At 37.9% G+C, this 19527-nt stretch overlaps 2 protein-coding genes and 2 long non-coding RNA genes across 6 annotated transcripts; 2 read left to right on the forward strand and 2 right to left on the reverse strand.

Annotated features, from left to right (window-relative positions):
• Window positions 1-2030: 2030 nt before the first annotated feature.
• Window positions 2031-3979, forward strand: LOC127093254 (uncharacterized). 2 transcript variants are annotated; one of them, XR_007792493.1, is made up of 4 exons: window positions 2031-2180; window positions 2273-2349; window positions 2501-2546; window positions 3518-3979. It is a non-coding gene; the product is annotated as an uncharacterized LOC127093254 (long non-coding RNA). The 2 variants fall into 2 exon arrangements; XR_007792492.1 differs by having other exon boundaries at window positions 3597-3979.
• A 57-nt stretch (window positions 3980-4036) lies between these two features.
• LOC127093253 (extensin-2) lies at window positions 4037-8455 on the reverse strand. Its single transcript, XM_051032163.1, has 3 exons — window positions 7151-8455; window positions 4648-6692; window positions 4037-4542 (listed from the first exon to the last, which is right to left on the reverse strand). The coding sequence occupies exons 1-2, from the start codon at window positions 8334-8336 to the stop codon at window positions 4684-4686; spliced, it is 3195 nt and encodes a 1064-aa protein (XP_050888120.1). The 5' UTR covers window positions 8337-8455; the 3' UTR covers window positions 4037-4542; window positions 4648-4683.
• A 5629-nt stretch (window positions 8456-14084) lies between these two features.
• Window positions 14085-18308, reverse strand: LOC127093250 (extensin-2). Of its 2 annotated transcripts, XM_051032161.1 has the most exons (4): window positions 17003-18308; window positions 15602-16627; window positions 14550-15487; window positions 14085-14458 (listed from the first exon to the last, which is right to left on the reverse strand). In XM_051032161.1, the coding sequence occupies exons 1-3, from the start codon at window positions 18306-18308 to the stop codon at window positions 14586-14588; spliced, it is 3234 nt and encodes a 1077-aa protein (XP_050888118.1). In that variant the 3' UTR covers window positions 14085-14458; window positions 14550-14585. The 2 variants fall into 2 exon arrangements, with proteins under 2 accessions (XP_050888118.1, XP_050888117.1); XM_051032160.1 differs by having other exon boundaries at window positions 14550-16627.
• Window positions 17762-18461, forward strand: LOC127093256 (uncharacterized). Its single transcript, XR_007792500.1, has 2 exons — window positions 17762-17908; window positions 17957-18461. It is a non-coding gene; the product is annotated as an uncharacterized LOC127093256 (long non-coding RNA).
• Window positions 18462-19527: the final 1066 nt, after the last annotated feature.

The raw sequence follows: 19527 nt of genomic DNA on the forward strand, positions 1-19527 counted from the left end.
GGTGTTACAATATGCTTTTAATTAGTTCTTTTTTATTTCCCGAAGGTAGTCGTTCTAGTATGCATGTTATGTATTTACCTTTACTAAGACATGTAGATAGAATAGGAAGTTATAGTTGGGGATTCACTTGTCTTGCTTATCTTTATAGCTCTTTGTGTAAAAATTCACACAAAGACACATCTACCTTTTTTGGATGTGCTGTTTTGCTCCAAGCATGGGGTTGGTCCAGACTATCGTCCCTAGCGCCCGTCAACAACAACCCTTTCACATTCCCGTATGCACAAAAGTAAGTTCTTAAAAATGGACTATATTTACTTACTTTACTGATTATTATCTCTAAATAATATTTTTACCTTTATGGTGCATATGGCTAGCACGTGGTATGAGTTATAACAGATGTCCTAGACACTGTATTACCTATTATCGCAATCTCTTGGATCACCTTCGACCGACAGATTTATGGCCATTAACCTAATTATTTCGTAATAATTTATTAATTTCTTCTACCAAGTTTATAATCTAACGTATGTTCACATTTCAGTTTATTTGGTGTCCATATCTAAATTTGGATCATGACCATGAAATCAACGAACAAGACGAAGCCGTTTGGACTGAATGCACACCGATCATAAGATTCACCACTGTGGAGATGCACAATAGTGATCGCGTTAAATTGCAGTTCGGTATGCTTCAACACATCTCAGATCCCCCAGCAAATCTAGGAGAATGGTATCTACGCAAAATTAACGACCAATGAAACTTTAACTCATGGCAAAGCTTCGCTAGATCTGAGTGTCGCAAATGGAAGCACCGCCATGACCATGTCTTAACTGACGTTGTGATGTCAACTGAAGAAAAACCAAGCCGTATTTATATATCTTGATACATATGTGTTGGATTTGAGTTCATCGCCGATGATATGCACATATACGACCCACGCCAGGCAACCTACACACCAGAAGACTCAACATCTAACCCCCAACAACATTGTCAGACCGACTACTCACAACCTCATATCCGTCAAACTTTCCGTTCCACAAGCACACAAACATACAACCCTAACATGCCATACACCCAACCACAATACCAAGAGCATACCCCGTACCACCACCAACAACTAGATCATCATCCAGAGACCCAACATTGCTACGCACCCAACACATCACCCCACCAAAGCCGCCTTAGCCAAAACAATCAACGATCATTTAACACCAACCATCCTTCCTGCTACCATAGTCAAGAAGCTCAAACATCTTAAAACCAAAACCTTCAACAACCATATGTCTACCAAACATCACAACAATCATTTCAACCTTTCCTCGACGCAACATTCATACCAACGTCTCCCTTCAATCGTACCGGTCGCCTTCCAACAACTCAAACACAGCCCAACTACTCTGGCATGGGTCATGAAATCAGTTATGGTGATACACCTTCGATGCATACATAAGACTACGCTGATTTGTCTGACTATCTCAGGCAATCTCCTGCAGTTGGTGGTGATGTCCCTGGGCCCTCAGATACTCAAACACCTGGGGTGAATCATCAACATGGATTAGGGCCACGGGTCCGGGTAGCTAGGGGATGTGGGACCGGAGGTCGGTTAGGTGATCCCGGTTATCAATATTAGTCTTTTTTGTGTAAACGACTATTAATATTAATATGAATTTGTCCGACTTCGACCTTATTTATCATGTAGATTTTTTTCAAAAAAATTTGCAAAACACACAGAGGTGCCAATCTAATTGGCGTCTCCCTTAAAGCTTAACAAATGAGCGTCAATTGAATTGGCAATATAAGGAGCCCTAACCAATCTAATTGGTGCCTCATCTCTAAGTTTAAGAGGAGGCGTCAATTGATCTGACGTCTCCTCTTAAAAGTGGGATAAATTGATAATTTTTTTGAAATTAGGATTATTTAAAATTTTTTTTTGAAATTAGGGATATTGGGTAAAAGGTAATTTCCACGTGGCTTAATTTAGTACACTTAATTGATCGGACGGACAATATTTATCGAAAGGTATCGTACCTTTCCCGCGATAATAAGCTTTGGGAGCAACTCAGTGCTCTGAAACGGAGCCACGTCTGCCCGAGTTAACGACTCGTAGCAGAACTCACCTCGAATGAATCACTCTCCGACGAACGCCCTCTCCTCCACACGCTTCTCCAACGCAGTGTCAGGTTCCATTTGCGCTTTGATTCAACAATTTTTTCATTTTAGGTTTTTTTGGTATTTGAATTTTGAGAAACTCTATTCCTTTTGTTGGTTGAAGATGAATGTAGAAGTGGAGTGAATTGAAAGGGGACGAGTTTCAGTGGCGAAACTAAAAGGATGTTGAGCGCTCTGCTTGTATGAATCTTTTTTCTACCATTCACCATTTCATTTTCAATTTTTTGTCAAGTTCGATTGTAAATGTTCTTGGTTTATAGCTAAATACTTTTGAATTTTCAATTATTTGATCAATTTTCTCTAACTAGTTATCCATTTGCATGATCATTAGGTAATTGACGAATGGATCATATCTTTCTCTTCCCTTACGAACTCAAGTGAGTGAACTTTCATCAATTTTACTTTATTTGCATCTTATGTTTGCAACATATTTCTCTTCCTTGGATGTACACCTTAATTAAAAGCACTTATAGCATAAGCACTTATCATATGAATGTTCATGTATAAGCCTTTATCATGTTAGCTGATTTATAAATTATTTTGGAGAAGTTATAGAAATAAACTGAAAACAACTTATGGACATGTATGTTTCCACAAACTATCTAAAATATCTAACAAGTACTCAAAGCAGTAGATAAGTTCAAATAAATCAATCTAAACGAATGCTTAGTCATGTTGGCGAGCTCTACAACCTAAACACTTTACCATGGCTTCAAATTGGTTAACACTGAAAATAATTCTAGGGTTGAAATACTTCATGCAGAAGACATAATAGTTTGCAAGTATGTCCATCTAGAATTGCTAGAGTTACGAAATTCATCATGTAGTTAGTTATATGACAGAAAATAATTCTAGGGTTGAAATACAATATTTTCAATTTTTATTGATAAAAAATTTAAATTTTGTTTCATCTTATCTAATGCAGAAGACATAGTAGTTAAGTCTATGATACAATAGGAAGAAACCAGTATCTTATCCTCTATTAAGCTTAAAGTTATTGTTAGGACCCCAACTGTGGGCTCATATGACTCTTATTTCCTAGCCCACGGTTGGGAGATATATGTCAGGAAAATATAAGAGGGAATGTTGATGTGGTATAGAGGGTGAGGATTGTATGGTACCCGACTTATGGGAGTTAGTTATATAGGGACTGAGGGGTGAGAGGAAGAATATCTTAGAGAATCATTGAGTTATTTATGAAAAGAGAGAATTGTTCTCTGTAGGAGCTTTGCTTTGTAGGCATTAGGATATTAATCCTTTGCAGTTATCTTTCACTTATAGAATAATGCATTATTATTCCGGTATTTGTGCATTTTAATCTATTTCCTCTATATTCTGGGAGTTGCAGTGACTCGGGTAAGCAGCAGTTATGGACTAATACACATGAATAATGGTGATACTTATATTTTTGACCCTTTACACTGTAGGATCAAGCGCTTACCACTGAGCTAAAAGCAATTGCTGTTAGTGAGGGTGCAACTTTATTTCCTTATAGTATGAGCTTTTTCAGGGGCTGCACCTAAAGCGAAGTTTGTAAGCTCCCTCTAAGCGCCATGGGTTGGGATGTTAAGCCCATTCGAATCCCTAAGGGTGACGCTGGATTTATTTATCCAACATACACTTCTATGTTCTGCTTACATGTGTATAGGTTATATAGCTCAAGCTTTGCATTTTTAAATAACGTTTTTTTAGTCACTTCTATTCTTGGTCTGCAACACAAGTCTCTCATATATAATTAATTAATATAGGAACTTCAGATATAGAAACAGATATTCTTTGAAAGAGCTATTAAAAGCCCGGGTTTCTATCACATATATCAAAACCCTAAGGTATATTTTGTCTCCAGTAGTCCCCCCTTCCTCTTAATAGTTAGAAATAATTAGCTCATTTTTCTATCTCATATGCAATGAATAAGGATGCATATTATGGTGATATGGGGGTGTGCTTTGCGTTGCTAACCACTTGATAGTTGTATGAAAGAAACAAGAACTAATTAGGTGGAAAGAAATTGAATGTAACTCTTCATTAATAATACTTATTTTCCAAACACAGCAGCAAGGTACAATACATAAAATACTTAATAAAAATAAAATTTATCAAACACGGAATAATAATATATGCACATATAAATCAAATAGATCACAAATAAATTATTCTTGCTTCCACTTTTTGATTTCTCGACACTTGAACACAGTAAGATTAGGAAGTGCAAGATGACCAGCAAATAAATAAACTCAATCTCATCTAGATCACGAATACCGTAGCTCAAAGGTGGTATATTCGGACTTTTATTTGAAGAATTTGGACTGGAAGATAGATGTTTCACTTTGCTCCAAATGGAGCTTGCTTTTATCTCTTCATGAAAACTAGAACCTGGAAAAAATTTGGGTTAATTCACACATGATTTAAACATGTGATATTTATGTGTGCTGGTGGGCGAAAATGCAAGTTTATGAGGTGTAATGATGGTAAACTTACATGATTTATCGCGTTTAGTGCTTTGGTGTTCCAAGACTAATTGTAGATCGGCGGTGGTGGAGAAGCATAGATATAAGCAGGTGGTGGAGGTGACTTTACTGGTGGGGGAGGACTTACATAGTGGTAAGGAGGTGGAGGAGATGGCGATGGTGGTGGAGGGGATTTGTAGTAGTAAGGAGGATGAGAAACGGGAGATGGCGGAGGAGGACTTTGATAGTGATAAGGAGGTGGTGGAGATGGAGATGGAGGTGGGGGAGATTTGTAATAGTAAGGAGGTGGCGGTGATGGTGAGGGTGGTGGAGGTGATTTGTAATAATAGGGAGGGGGTGGAGATGGTGATGGAGGTGGTGGAGATTTGTAATAGTAGGGAGGTGGTGGTGATGGTGATGGTGGTGGTGGAGATTTGTAATAGTAAGGTGGTGGAGGGGATGGTGACGGTGGAGGTGGTGACTTATAGTAGTATGGTGGGTTTGAAATCTCTTTAGGTGGAGGAGGTGATTTATAATAGTAAGGTGGTGGCGGAGATGGTGATGGTGGTGGTGGGGACTTATAATAGTATGGTGGAGGAGGTGATGGTGATGGTGGGGGTGGTGACTTGTAGTAGTATGGAGGGTGTGATATTGCTTTGGGTGGAGGAGGAGATTTGTAATAATAAGGTGGTGGAGGGGATGGTGAAGGTGGTGGAGGAGATTTATAATAGTATGGAGGAGGAGGAGAGGGTGAAGGTGGAGGTGGGGACTTGTAATAATATGGAGGTGGTGGCGATTTGACTGGAGGAGGAGGTGACTTGTAGTAGTATGGAGGAGAATAATAATGGACTAGTGGAGGTGGTGAGTTGTACTTGTAAACCGGTGAGGGGGGTGGAGGTGACTTGTAGTAATATGGGGGAGAATCACGATGAACCGGTGGAGGTGGTGAGTTGTACTTGTAAACCGGTGAGGGAGGTGGAGGTGACTTGTAGTAATATGGGGGAGAATCACGATAAACCGGTGGAGGTGGTGAGTTGTATTTGTAAACCGGTGAGGGAGGTGGGGGTGACTTGTAGTAATATGGGGGAGAATCATGATGAACCGGTGGAGGTGGTGAGTTGTATTTGTAAACCGGTGAAGGAGGTGGAGGTGACTTATAGTAATATGGGGTTGAGTCATGATGGACCGGTGGAGGCGGTGAGTTGTATTTGTAAACTGGTGAGGGAGGTGGAGGTGAGTTGTACTTGTAAACTGGTGGAGGTGGTGAGTTGTACTTGTAAACCGGTGAGGGGTAATGGACTGGGGGAGGAGGCGACTTGTACTTGTAAACTGGTGGAGGTGGTGAGTTGGACTTGTAAACCGGTGAGGGGTAATGGACTGGGGGAGGAGGCGACTTGTACTTGTAAACTGGTGGAGGTGGTGAGTTGTACTTGTAAATTGGTGAGGGGTGATGAACTGGGGGAGGAGAGGACTTGTACTTGTAAACCGGTGGTGGTGGTGAGTTGTACTTGTAAACCGGTGAGGGGTAATGGACTGGGGGAGGAGGCGACTTGTACTTGTAAACCGGTGGAGGTGGTGAATTGTACTTGTAAACCGGTGAGGGAGGTGGAGGTGATTTATAGTAGTAAGGAGTTGATGGTGATTTCACAGGAGGAGGAGGTGACTTGTAGTAATATGGAGGTGAATAATAATGGACCGGTGGAGGTGGTGATTTGTACTTATAAACTGGTGTGGGAGGTGGAGGTGATTTGTAGTAGTATGGAGTTGGTGAAGGCTTGGGCTTCTCACATTCTTTAAAATGTTTCTTTGAAGCATAAGCAAATGGCTTAGCCTTAAGCACAACCTCATACTTGTCTTTGGAATACAAGTACAATTTAGTTCCTTCGTTTAGCTTAGTAGGTATGTTAAAGGGGGAGCTTTTAGGTGGAGCATAAAGGGCGGCTTTGCACACTGTGGCACCATATTTGACATAGTCAAAGTCCTCAACTGTGATGCTGTACTTTCCATTGATCTTAGTTTTACCATAAGCCTTAATGATTTTGCTCCCAGCTTTGCATGTCACCTCAACAACAGCACCTGCCCCAAAACAAAATTAGTCTAAAGAAAATATGAAGACACATTATATAGGACAATATTATTTAAAGAGCAGCATGTTAAACAATACTTGTCAAATTTAATTTTCATCGGAGGCCGGCTTATTAAACTGTAATAATGAGTAGATTATATATCGTTATTTTACATATTGATTGTTTTTTTTATTAATGATAGGTTGCACTGCAGCTGATTCTAAGCAACTTATGTTTTGCATTATGCATAAAAATTAAGTTAGATTTTAGATTTGATTATCTATGGATAAATATCCTGAAATAAAACAGAATATTTTTTGTTTTTTTCACAATATTAGTGATTAAAACTTAGTAAGGCTGTATTCATAAAAAATAAATAAATACATATATTTTTTAAACTGACAATTAGTTAAGAATACGCTTAACTTATTACTCTATAGAAGTCTTGTGCTTAGTAATGTAATGTACCTTTTAGATGTTTCTTGTCATGAGATTTTTCTGGATACTCCCAGTCATAGCACCTGAAGCTGTAGACTTTACCGACTACCTTCACAATTAATGAGTGGTGGTAGGGATTTGGGTGAGGATATGCAACAGGTGGAGGGGGAGAGTTATAATAGTATGGTGGTGGAAGGACCTTGGGTGGTGGTGGGGACTTGTAGTAGTATGGAGTATGGGAAATAGGAGATGGAGGGGGAGGAGATTTGTAGTAGTAAGGGGTATGGGGAATAGGAGATGGAGGAGGAGGAGATTTGTAGTAGTATGGTGGTGGTGGAGATGGTGAAGGAGGTGGGGGAGATTTGTAGTAGTAGGGTGGAGGAGGAGATGGTGAAGGTGGTGGTGGGGACTTGTAGTAGTATGGTGGATCCTTGTGTATATATGGTGGTGGAGGAGACTTGTAGTAGTATGGTGGGGGAGGGGAGGGTGAGGGTGGTGGGGGAGATTTGTAGTAATATGGAGGTGGTGGTGAGGAAGGTGGTGGTGGTGGAGACTTGTAATAGTATGGTGGAGGAGGTGAAGGTGATGGTGGTGGAGGAGATTTGTAGTAGTAAGGAGGTGGAGGTGAGGGAGAGGGTGGTGGAGGAGATTTGTAGTAGTAAGGAGGTGGAGGTGAGGGAGAGGGTGGTGGAGGACTCTTGTAATAGTATGGTGGTGGGGGTGATGGAGATGGAGGAGGCGGTGACTTGTATACATAAGGAGGTGGTGGCGATGGAGATGGAGGAGGCGGTGACTTGTATACATAAGGAGGTGGTGGCGATGGAGATGGAGGAGATGGTGACTTGTACACATATGATGGAGCCTTGTGCTCATATGGTGGTGGTGGTGGAGACTTGTAAATGTATGGAGGAGGTGGTGATGGGGATGGTGGAGGGGGTGACTTGTAAACATAAGGAGGTGGTGGTGATTTGTAGACATAAGATGGAGCCTTGTGCTCATATGGTGGAGGAGGGGGTGACTTGTACACATATGGTGGTGGTGGTGAAGGTGAGGGTGGTGGAGGTGACTTGTACTCGTAAGGTGGTGGAGGTGAAGAGTAAATATAACTATCTGCAGCAGCAGAAACTACAGTAGTGGAAATCAAAACAATGGCCAATGCCATTGCCATTGGTGGCCAGTTATGACCCCTTTTGGGGCTACTGGCCATAGCAGTCATGGGTAGAAAGAAAAAACTTGACACCTCCAATGCTTATGTTATTAGATCCTCACTAATAATATTCTTAGAATTAGAGGAAAAGATGGAAAGAAACAAGAGGTGTTTGTGTTAGTAGTGATTACTGTGAAAAGCTTAATGAAAGACTAAGTATTTATAGTGTGTGAATCGTTAAGGGGTGGCCATCGCGTAGGACCAATTCAAATATTCAACTGTTTTCATATTGGTTTAAATGCTTTAAATTAAGTCTCCTAGTTGGCCACTTCTTTCCCATTACATTATGTTACTCAAATTAGCTAGAGCCTGTCACTATTACAAATTTACAATCTCTAACTACTAATTAAATTATAACTCAGCATCTTAACAAAATGGAATGATTAGAGAATTTAGCGTGGTAATTTCCTCCTAGCAACCCTGCTGGTTTGCCTATCTTGTTGAAAAACAAACTAGTACAAAATACTTTTTTTTACTAACTATTTTCTGTTTTTTTTTCTCTTTTTAAAAAAAATGTATTCTTTATTGTTTTTGAAGGAATGGTAAGTGAAGTGGTCATGAATTTTGTTTGGAATCTTTTATTTCTTTATTTAGCCGTGAAATATATTCGTTTGACTTTCGTTATTTATTTTATCTATATTTTTTTGGGATAAATTTCAAATGTACTTTTTTTTACAGAACCTTTTTATAGCTAGTGATAAAGAATAATCCAAATTTACCTACTGGCCTATTGTTTGCAGGTTTACAAATTTAGGATAAATTGAAATAAAAATCAATATCAAGTTATTGAATATCCATAATTATAAAACTTAAAATTTACCTAAATGCATATAATGTGAGGCCTGGGGTAGGAATTATGAGGGAAGGACTACTGAAGAAGAATGAATTAAACTTAATCTTTAATCTGGTTCACCTTTTATTACTTCTATTCTTTTATTTAATCACTTTCGTTAAGACTTTTTCCCAGACATGTGTTTTCTCAATTATGAGATGAACATGGGATGTTGCCATATCCATGATGAAATGCATAATAGCACATTGCCGATTTTAAGGGAGAAAAAATAGAAACAATAACCAGGAAATATTATTAGCAAATTCAGATTATTTTAGTTTTGTGCAAGAAGTAATAAGTGGATGGGGTTTTATTTAGATCTTGAATTTTAGCCGAGTCTTTAAGTCAAAAGTTTAACTTTTCTTAATATGTCTTTGTTTGGGAAAACACTTTCTAAATAGCTTTGTTGCTTTATTTGTACAATGCATCTACCTTTCTAGTGTAGGGTTTATCTCATATAAGATGTGATACCAACATAATCTTTAACATATATTTTTTCATATACTCATTCTTATTGGTTGAAATTTATGAGCCTGCAAAATTTTGTAGGATTCACATAAATGAAATTCAACTAATAGAAAGAAGTGTTTTGAAAAAAAATCTGTGTTGAAGAGTTTACTAGTATATTTAAGTTATTTATATTAGTAACAAAGGAAGAAATTATTCATATAAAAAAAAAGAGAAAGAAACGTGCAGGCATTATGGACTCAATTATTTCATTAACATAGAAGGGAATAATTCTAAAAACGGAATTAAAACATTATAAATCCAAAAGCTAGTGAAAATTTGTTCTAATTATTGTGGAGCTTAAAAGCACTTGGTTAAGATGGTAAAGGTCTCTTCTAGTTTAATCAGAGGTCTTAGGTTCGAATTCAATTCTGGACATGCAGCAGTTTTTAATCTTTTGAGGGAGAATTTTTCCGTCTATTGTAGTCCTCCCCTCCAGTTTGCAGTTGCGCGTAGAGGATACTCGATTTATAAAAAAAAAAACATATTATATTAGTTTGCTGTTTAAATTTGACAGAAAAATTGTTATTACAGTAATTTTTAATACTTGTGAAAGTGGGTGTACAATATTTTTTTGTTCTCGTTTGTTTTTAATTGTTGCATAGTTTTTAGCAACTGATCAATGTCGGCTTGTAACACAAAATTAAGGCACCAATAAATGAATGAAACGTGCAGTGCAGACTACCGTTATGAAACTGGGTTTGGTGCTGTTAGATAATGTAATAGTATATATTTATAAATCGACAACTAAGCCTTTACCAATTAAAAATATAGTTTTATTTTGTTGGAAGGTCAATCTTCCATAACAGAATTATCTGTACTATACGAGTTAATCCCATGATATTTTTCTACTATTCAAACTTAGATCTGTTATCACCTCTCTTCTAAAATGATGTGATATCCTTCTCCCTTGTTAAAATTTGACAAAAGAGTTATTCCTCCGTATTTTATTTGTTTCTTATCAACATGTTAGTGGAAAAATACATAATATTTCTGTTACTTTTTACAAGTCTATGACATTTTTTTACATATAGTAGTATTGAAAGAAGTATAGTCTATTTAATGTGTTTATTTACACGAGTTATTTAAAGGAGGATATGAGATATTACCTAATTTAAACCGACTGGACATTAAGAGGAGGATCGAAACTATAACTACCATCTATGGATTCAAAAAAATAAGGTAAGAAAGGTTGAAAAGGATGAGTAATAGCAGGAAAATTGTGCTAGACAATACATCTATCGGGTGTAAACAAGTTTTAGAGATAGAGGCATTAATTAATTCACCAAATTTTTTAACAAAATTTAAGTTCAAAGCAAATGCCAGATGGATATAACTAAATCACTTTAATTTTGATTTATAAGAACATGAGAGATATACAAAATTGTGCAAATTATACCTGGATTAAACTTAGAACTATGCTATGATGACACCATTTTGTTACACCGTATGCCATCTACGCCGTAGGTATGCACTTGCTTTAGTTTGGCACAGATTTCAAAAAGAGATAAAAAATTATTAAAAAATGATGAGTATATATTTGTGGAAGAAATTACGGTATAAGGGTATCATTTGGTGTCATAGTATCATTTCTCTTAAACTTATAAGTCATATCATAAAGTTATGGGAACAATGATTGAATGTATTAAAAAAAGAGAGACTCAAGTTTAGGATGATCAATTTAGTTTTACGTCGGGGGTCTATTACGAAAGCGTTCTATTTACTACGATGTGTGATAGAGCGGTATCAGATGTATCAAGACTCGCACTTAATTTTCATCAATCAAGAGAAAACATATGATAAAATGTCTAGAGAGATCACGTGGAAAACCTTAGAGAAAGTAGGGGTTAGGATTGTTTATATTTAAGTTATCCAGTATATGTACGAGGGAGTCTCAACTAGTGTGAGGACACAGGATAGTCAAACTGTTAGAGATAGAGAAAAATCTATAAAATTTATACGAGAAACGGTGAAGAAAAATCTTAAAATTAATGAGATGGATAAAAGTATGATTATCGATGGAACATTATAGCATAATTTGATCATATAATCCCACTTTGGTTGTTGTTTTTTGTGTGTAGGTGTTACTAAAATATTGTTTTGTTTATAGATCTATAGAACTCTTGACTTTTTATCACTTAAGAAAAATTAATAGTACTTATAAGAAGTATATTTGAAAAAAAATAAAAAAATGTATATATAGTTATATAAAATAGACTTATATTTAACAATAATTTTATATATTGAAAGGAGTTTATGATCAGAGAGAGATGCAATATTGTTAAAATAGACATATGTGCTAGTTTAAGAGAGGTGTTGCAAGAAGCAACGTTTTGGTTTTCTCCAACAGATCAACTTATTTACTCTTAGTGCTAAGCTGGCGGTGACTTCCATTGCATATACCTTTTTTTTTGTGTTTTTTTGACAGAGCATATGCCCCATTTTTATAGTTACTAGCATATATAAAATTTGTGCATCAATTATGTCCCCATGTGAAGCTACTAATAATATACTTAAATTGGTCAATACTATAGTGCACCTCTCTCACACATACAGACATTGTTTATGGTAGTCAATGCCTATTGGCCGGTACTGTGGGGTTTTCTGCCATAATCCGTTATAACGGCACCGCAAAGCGGTTGGAATGGTGGGATTTTGGCTCTCCGCCATGGAACGCCATCCGCCAATCAAATTCAAAATCATTGTTGAATTTAAGAGAAATATATAACCTTCATTCTATTAGATGATTTTTAACACAAAATGCTCAAATGGTTTTAAACATAGCTTGGATACTGATTCCATAAGGAAATGTGGTAACCACAGTGGTAATGTGAAAAGGCTAGAAAAAAGAGAGGGATTAGGGAGTCACTTTGGATTCTTAAAATGTTGAGCAGATAAGAGTAAATCACATCACGTTGAAAATAAATAAAGCTTTTTCCTTTTTGAACAGTTAATTATGTTAAAGTTATATGGATGAGCACTCCACCAACCTCTATGATCTAAAAATTATCAGGTTTTGGTGGTGTTGGGTTTTGCCATTTTTTCAGACTGAAGTTATCTAAACCCAAACCATTAATCTTATGTGGGGTCGTTATTTTTTTAAACACAAAAATGATTGTATTAAGAAATCAAAAGAGGCAGGCTACAACCCCTTACACTATCTGCCAATAAAGTACTCATAGAAGGGAAAATAGAATCAACTAGAACCCAATCAATAGTTGAGGAGGAATGGCCTTAATTAACTAGTAAATATGCCCACTTCCTTGGATAGTTAGCAATATTAGAAGCTGAAAGGTTCCACTCCAGCCGTTGTTGGAGTCCTGAGCTGAACAAATTTGCGCCAAATAATCTCGGTAAATCAACTCAGTCCAGTAGTTCCTCACTTTCTCTCAATCCTGCTGTATGTGCATAACTGTTTCTGGATAGTCAGGACATTGAAGGCAGATATTGTCATTTGCCATATCCCTCTGGAATGTCCTTCATTTGTCAGCATTTAACCATGACCAAGTTTTCAAAGAATAGTTGTCCTTTCCAAGACCATACTTAAGTGAAAGTAAGGATTCTGATTAGGATATGGAATAGTCTTGTTATGTATCAATGCATAAGCTTTTCTCTTGGTATAGAATTATATTCTTAGTAATGAAGTCCTGGCAATTTCTATTAGCAAATATATTTTTTTGGGAATAACAGTTTTCAAATGCGTTAGGTATGTACATGTTAATTTCAGGATTTTTTTTTCAATTTATTTATTATAAAATATAGGAACGTGTGAAGTAATGTGTGAAGTTGTTGTTAGTTATTTTTATTCTCAAGATAATAAAAGATTCTCAGCGTCTATTATTATATTACAATTTAAAATAGTAAAACATGAGGAAATTCTATTCCTTAGAATAAATAATACCTGAGAATAATTATATCAAACTTTGCAAAACATGAGAATGTAATATTTTGAACCCTTTCTCAAAAATGTTAATAGAAACCTTAAAACATTATGATCTCTTTCAATTAGGGATCATAATGTTTCCGACAGTAATGAACTGATACTCTTGAAGTAGAGCACTAGGTGTGCTCTGACTCAGATACCATCTTATATGAAAGAGCAATTCATGATTGAAGAATAGAAAGGAATATGGAGGGGAATGGTTCTTACTTCATTGTTTGAATTAATCACACCGTGCTTATTTATAGAAAGGAAAATCTTGCATACATAAAGCAACTAAGTGCAGCTACGCCATATAACTCCTATGAACATAAATTCATGGACAACTAACAAGGTACACGAGTAACCCTGTCACATTCTTAAGAGTAAGCATGCAACTTTGTTTATGCATTGTTTGAAAGCTTTTAATGTATGTTGGCGCTATTTTAAATAGCCACATTTGCATGAATGGTAGCTGTTAGAAAGAAACAAGTAATAATTGACAGAAGTTGAATGTGATTCTTATTTGATAACAACTTTTGGCAAACACAATAGCTGGTTACAATAAAAAATTCTTCAATAAATAAAAAACTATAATACACATCCATATTGATCTATACACAAATAAATCAAAGAGACCACAAATAAACTAATCTCGCTTCTCCCTTTAGATTTGTCTATCCCTTGAATAGAATAAGACAAGGAAGTGCAAGATTGGCACCAAAGAAATAAAATAAATATTGTCTGGATCATAAATATTATAACTCAAAGATGATATATCCAGACATTTATTTAACGAATTTAGACATGAAGCTAGAAGTTTCACTTTGCTCCAAATGGAGATTGACTTTATTCCTAGATGAAAACTGGAACCTGAAAACAAATAAGAATAGGAATTTTGGTTATTATCAGGTATATAACACACAAAAACACAAACTAATAACAATAAAAATGATAAACTTACATGATTTATCATGAATGGTGCTTCTGCAGTTTGAGCTTAGTTGTAGATGGGTGGTGGTGGTGAAGCATAAATATAAGCTGGTGGTGGAGGTGACTTTACCGGTGGGGGAGGACTCACATATTGGTAAGGAGGTGGAGGAGACGACGATGGTGGTGGAGGGGATTTGTAGTAGTAGGGAGGATGAGAAATGGGAGATGGTGGAGGAGGACTTTGATAGTGATAAGGAGGTGGTGGTGATGGAGATGGAGGTGGGGGAGATTTGTAATAGTAAGGAGGTGGCGGCGATGGTGAGGGTGGTGGAGGTGATTTGTAATAGTAGGGAGGGGGTGGAGATGGTGATGGAGGTGGTGGAGATTTGTAATAGTATGGAGGGGGAGGAGATGGTGATGGTGGTGGAGGTGATTTGTAATAGTAGGGAGGTGGTGGTGATGGTGATGGTGGTGGAGGAGATTTGTAATAGTATGGAGGGGGTGGAGATGATGATGGTGGAGGTGGGGACTTATAATAATATGGTGGAGGAGGGGAAGGTGATGGTGGGGGTGGTGACTTATAGTAGTATGGTGGGTTTGAAATCTCCTTAGGTGGAGGAGGTGACTTATAATAGTAAGGTGGCGGTGGAGATGGCGAGGGTGGTGGTGGGGACTTATAATAGTATGGTGGAGGAGGGGATGGGGATGGTGGAGGTGGGGACTTGTAATAATATGGAGGTGGTGGTGAGTTGTACTTATAAACCGGTGAGGGATAATGGACTGGGGGAGGAGGTGACTTGTACTTGTATACTGGTGGAGGTGGTGAGTTATACTTGTAAACCGGTGAGGGGGGTGGAGGTGACTTGTACTTGTATACTGGTGGAGGTGGTGAGTTGTACTTGTAAACCGGTGAGGGGGGTGGAGGTGACTTGTAGTAATATGGGGGAGAATCATGATGGACCGGTGGAGGTGGTGAGTTGTATTTGTAAACCGGAGATGGAGGTGGAGGTGACTTGTAGTAATATGGAGGAGAATAATAATGAACCGGTGGAGGTGGTGAGTTGTACTTATAAACCGGTGGAGGTGGTGAGTTGTACTTGTAAACCGGTGAGGGGGGTGGAGGTGACTTGTAGTAATATGGGGGAGAATCATGATGGACTGGTGGAGGTGGTGAGTTGTATTTGTAAATCGGAGAAGGAGGTGGAGGTGACTTGTAGTAATATGGAGGAGAATAATAATGGACTGGAGGAGGTGGTGAGTTGTACTTATAAACCGGTGGAGGTGGTGAGTTGTACTTGTAAACCGGTGATGGATAGTGGACCGGGGGAGGAGGCGACTTATACTTGTAAACTGGTGGAGGTGGAGAGTTGTACTTGTAAACTGGTGAGGGGGGTGGAGGTGACTTGTAGTAGTATGGGGGAGAATCATGATGGACCGGTGGAGGTGGTGAGTTGTATTTGTAAACCGGAGAGGGAGGTGGAGGTGATTTGTAGGAATATGGAGGAGAGTAATAATGGACTGGGGGAGGTGGTGAGTTGTACTTGTAAACTGGTGAGGGATAATGGACCGGGGGAGGAGGCGACTTGTACTTGTAAATCGGTGGAGGTGGTGAGTTGTACTTGTAAACCGGTGAGGGAGGTGGAGGTGATTTGTAGTAGTAAGGAGTTGGTGGCGATTTCACAGGAGGAGGAGGTGACTTGTAGTAATATGGAGGTGAATAATAATGGACCGGTGGAGGTGGCGATTTGTACTTATAAACTGGTGTGGGAGGTGGAGGTGATTTGTAGTAGTATGGAGTTGGTGAAGGCTTGGGCTTCTCACATTCTTTAAAATGTTTCTTTGAAGCATAAGCAAATGGCTTAGCCTTAAGCACAACCTCATACTTGTCTTTGGAATACAAGTACAATTTAGTTCCTTCGTTTAGCTTAGTAGGTATGTTAAAGGGGGAGCCTTTAGGTGGAGCATAAAGGGCGGCCTTGCACACTGTGGCACCATATTTGACATAGTCAAAGTCCTCAACTGTAATGCTGTACTTTCCATTGATCTTAGTTTTACCATAAGCCTTAATGATTTTGCTCCCAGCTTTGCATGTCACCTCAACAACAGCACCTGCCCCAAAACAAAATTAGTTTAAGTAAAATATGAAGACACTTATTATATTGGACAATATTATTAAAATAGCAGAATGTTAAACAATACTTGTCAAAATTAATTTTATGAGGCCGGTTCTTAGGAACTCATGTTTTGTATCATGTAAAGAAATTAAGTTACATTTTATATTTGATTATCTATGGATATATATCCTAAAACAAAACTGATAGTATTTTATTTTCTTCAAAAACATTAATGATTAAAACTATGCTAATGGTATATTAATTAAAATTAAATTAAAAAAATAAATAAATAATTTAACAGACAATTAGTTAAGAATATACTCTAAACTCATTACTCTAAAGAAGTCTAATCCTCAGTAATGTAATGTACCTTTGAGATGTTTCTTGTCATGAGATTTTTCAGGATACTCCCAGTCATAACACCTGAAGCTGTAGACTTTACCGATTACCTTCACAATCAATGAGTGGTGGTAGGGATGTGGGTGAGGATACACAACAGGTGGAGGAGGAGAGTTATAATAGTATGGTGGTGGAAGGACCTTGGGTGGTGGGGGAGACTTGTAGTAGTATGGGGTATGGGGAATAGGAGATGGAGGGGGAGGAGATTTGTAGTAGTACGGTGGTGGTGGAGATGGTGAAGGTGGTGGGGGAGATTTGTAGTAGTAGGGTGGAGGAGGAGATGGTGAAGGTGGTGGGGGAGATTTGTAGTAGTAGGGTGGAGGAGGAGATGGTGAAGGTGGTGGCGGGGACTTGTAATAGTATGGTGGATCCTTGTGTATATATGGTGGTGGAGGAGACTTGTAGTAGTACGGCGGGGGAGGGGAGGGTGAGGGTGGTGGGGGAGATTTGTAGTAATATGGAGGTGGTGGTGAGGGAGAAGGTGGTGGTGGAGACTTGTAATAGTATGGTGGGGGAGGTGAAGGTGAGGGTGGTGGAGGAGATTTGTAGTAGTAAGGAGGTGGAGGTGAAGGTGAGGGTGGTGGAGGAGATTTGTAGTAGTAAGGAGGTGGAGGCGAGGGAGAGGGTGGTGGAGGACTCTTGTAATAGTATGGTGGTGGGGGTGATGGAGACGGAGGAGGTGGTGACTTGTACAAATATGGGGGAGCCTTGTGTTCATACGGTGGTGGAGGTGGTGACTTGTACACATAAGGAGGTGGTGGTGATGGAGATGGAGGAGGTGGTGACTTGTACACATATGATGGAGCCTTGTGCTCATATGGTGGTGGTGGTGGTGACTTGTAAATGTATGGAGGAGGTGGTGATGGGGATGGTGGAGGTGGTGACTTGTATACATAAGGAGGTGGTGGTGATGGGGATGGTGGAGGTGGTGACTTGTATACATAAGGAGGTGGTGGTGATGGGGATGGTGGAGGTGGTGACTTGTATACATAAGGAGGTGGTGGTGAAGGAGATGGAGGCGGTGGTGATTTGTACACATAAGATGGAGCCTTGTGTTCATATGGTGGAGGAGGGGGTGACTTGTACACATATGGTGGTGGTGGTGAAGGTGAGGGTGGTGGAGGTGACTTGTACTCATAAGGTGGTGGAGGTGAAGAGTAAATATAACTATCTGCAGCAGCAGAAACTACAGTAGTGGAAATCAAAACAATGGCCAATGCCATTGCCATTGGAGGCCAGTTATGACCCCTTTTGGGGCTACTGGCCATAGCAGTCATGAGTTGAAAGAAAAAACTTGCTAACTCCAATTCTTATGTTTTTAGATATCCCCACAAATATTCTTAGAAGAAGAAGAGGAAAAGATAGAAAGAAAGATGTTTTGGTGTTAGTGATTACTGTGAAAAGCTGAATGAAAGACCAAGTATTTATAATGTGTTTGAATCGTTAAGGTGTAGCCATCATGAAAGACCAATTCAAATATTCAATTGGTTTCATTTAGATATATTTACATTAGTTTATATTTCCCAGCTGGCCACTTCTCTCCCATTACTTATTCTTACTCCAAATGGTTTAGAATCAGTCACTATTTGAATTTCCCAACTACTTATTAAAATATATATCAGCCTCTTTCTTGACAAAAAAGAATGATTATTAGAGAAGGTAAGGTAATGTACTATGTCCTATTTCTATGTCATTTCCTACTAGTAGCAGCCCTGCTGAGTTGCCTCTCTTGACAAAAGTAATTCCAAATTGCCTTTTGCATTTGTTTTCATTTCATATTGTTTTTTAGGGGAAAAAAGTGAATATAATGTATTTTCAGTATTATGCATCATGAATCCAGATTGATCATGATTTTTTTTTTCAAGTCCTTGTAAGATTGTAAGATTTGGTTCGACCAATCAATTCCATTTCTCTTTTTGTTAAGTATGAAGATACATATTTGATTTTTTACTATTTCTTTTGTGATCTTTTTGAACATAACCTTTTGGTGGTTTGTGATAAAGAATAATTCAAATTTACATTGTATTTTCTACATTATGTCCAATTGTTTGAGGGGTTATGGATTAAGAAGGAATAGTGCTACTATACTCTTAACATTTTTTTATAAGTTAAAATTTATATAGTCTATAAAATTTAAATGGACCTCACATGATAATTTGGGGTTCGTATAAATTTCAACCGAAGAGTGCAAGTTTATCTCCATTTTAGTTCACCTTTTACTATTACTTTTACTTTTCCTTTTTTTTGCTATACTTTTTTTAAAATAATTTTCCTAGCCAATAATTGTATTAACATGTGACATATGATGTTGTCAACACCCGGAAATTATGCAATAAAGCTATTAACATTTTGCATCTTTTGAGAGAGAAAAGTAAACAAATATATAAATCAATTTGAAAATTAATCATCGAGTTTTTTTTCGATCTTGAATTTTTGTTGTCTTTTTACTAATGGAACTTATAGTTTGCTCATTGGAGAAGCGAGTGGCATCAAATT

Source organism: Lathyrus oleraceus, chromosome 6 (assembly GCF_024323335.1).
Source record: "Lathyrus oleraceus cultivar Zhongwan6 chromosome 6, CAAS_Psat_ZW6_1.0, whole genome shotgun sequence".
Taxonomy (NCBI): Eukaryota; Viridiplantae; Streptophyta; class Magnoliopsida; order Fabales; family Fabaceae; genus Lathyrus; species Lathyrus oleraceus.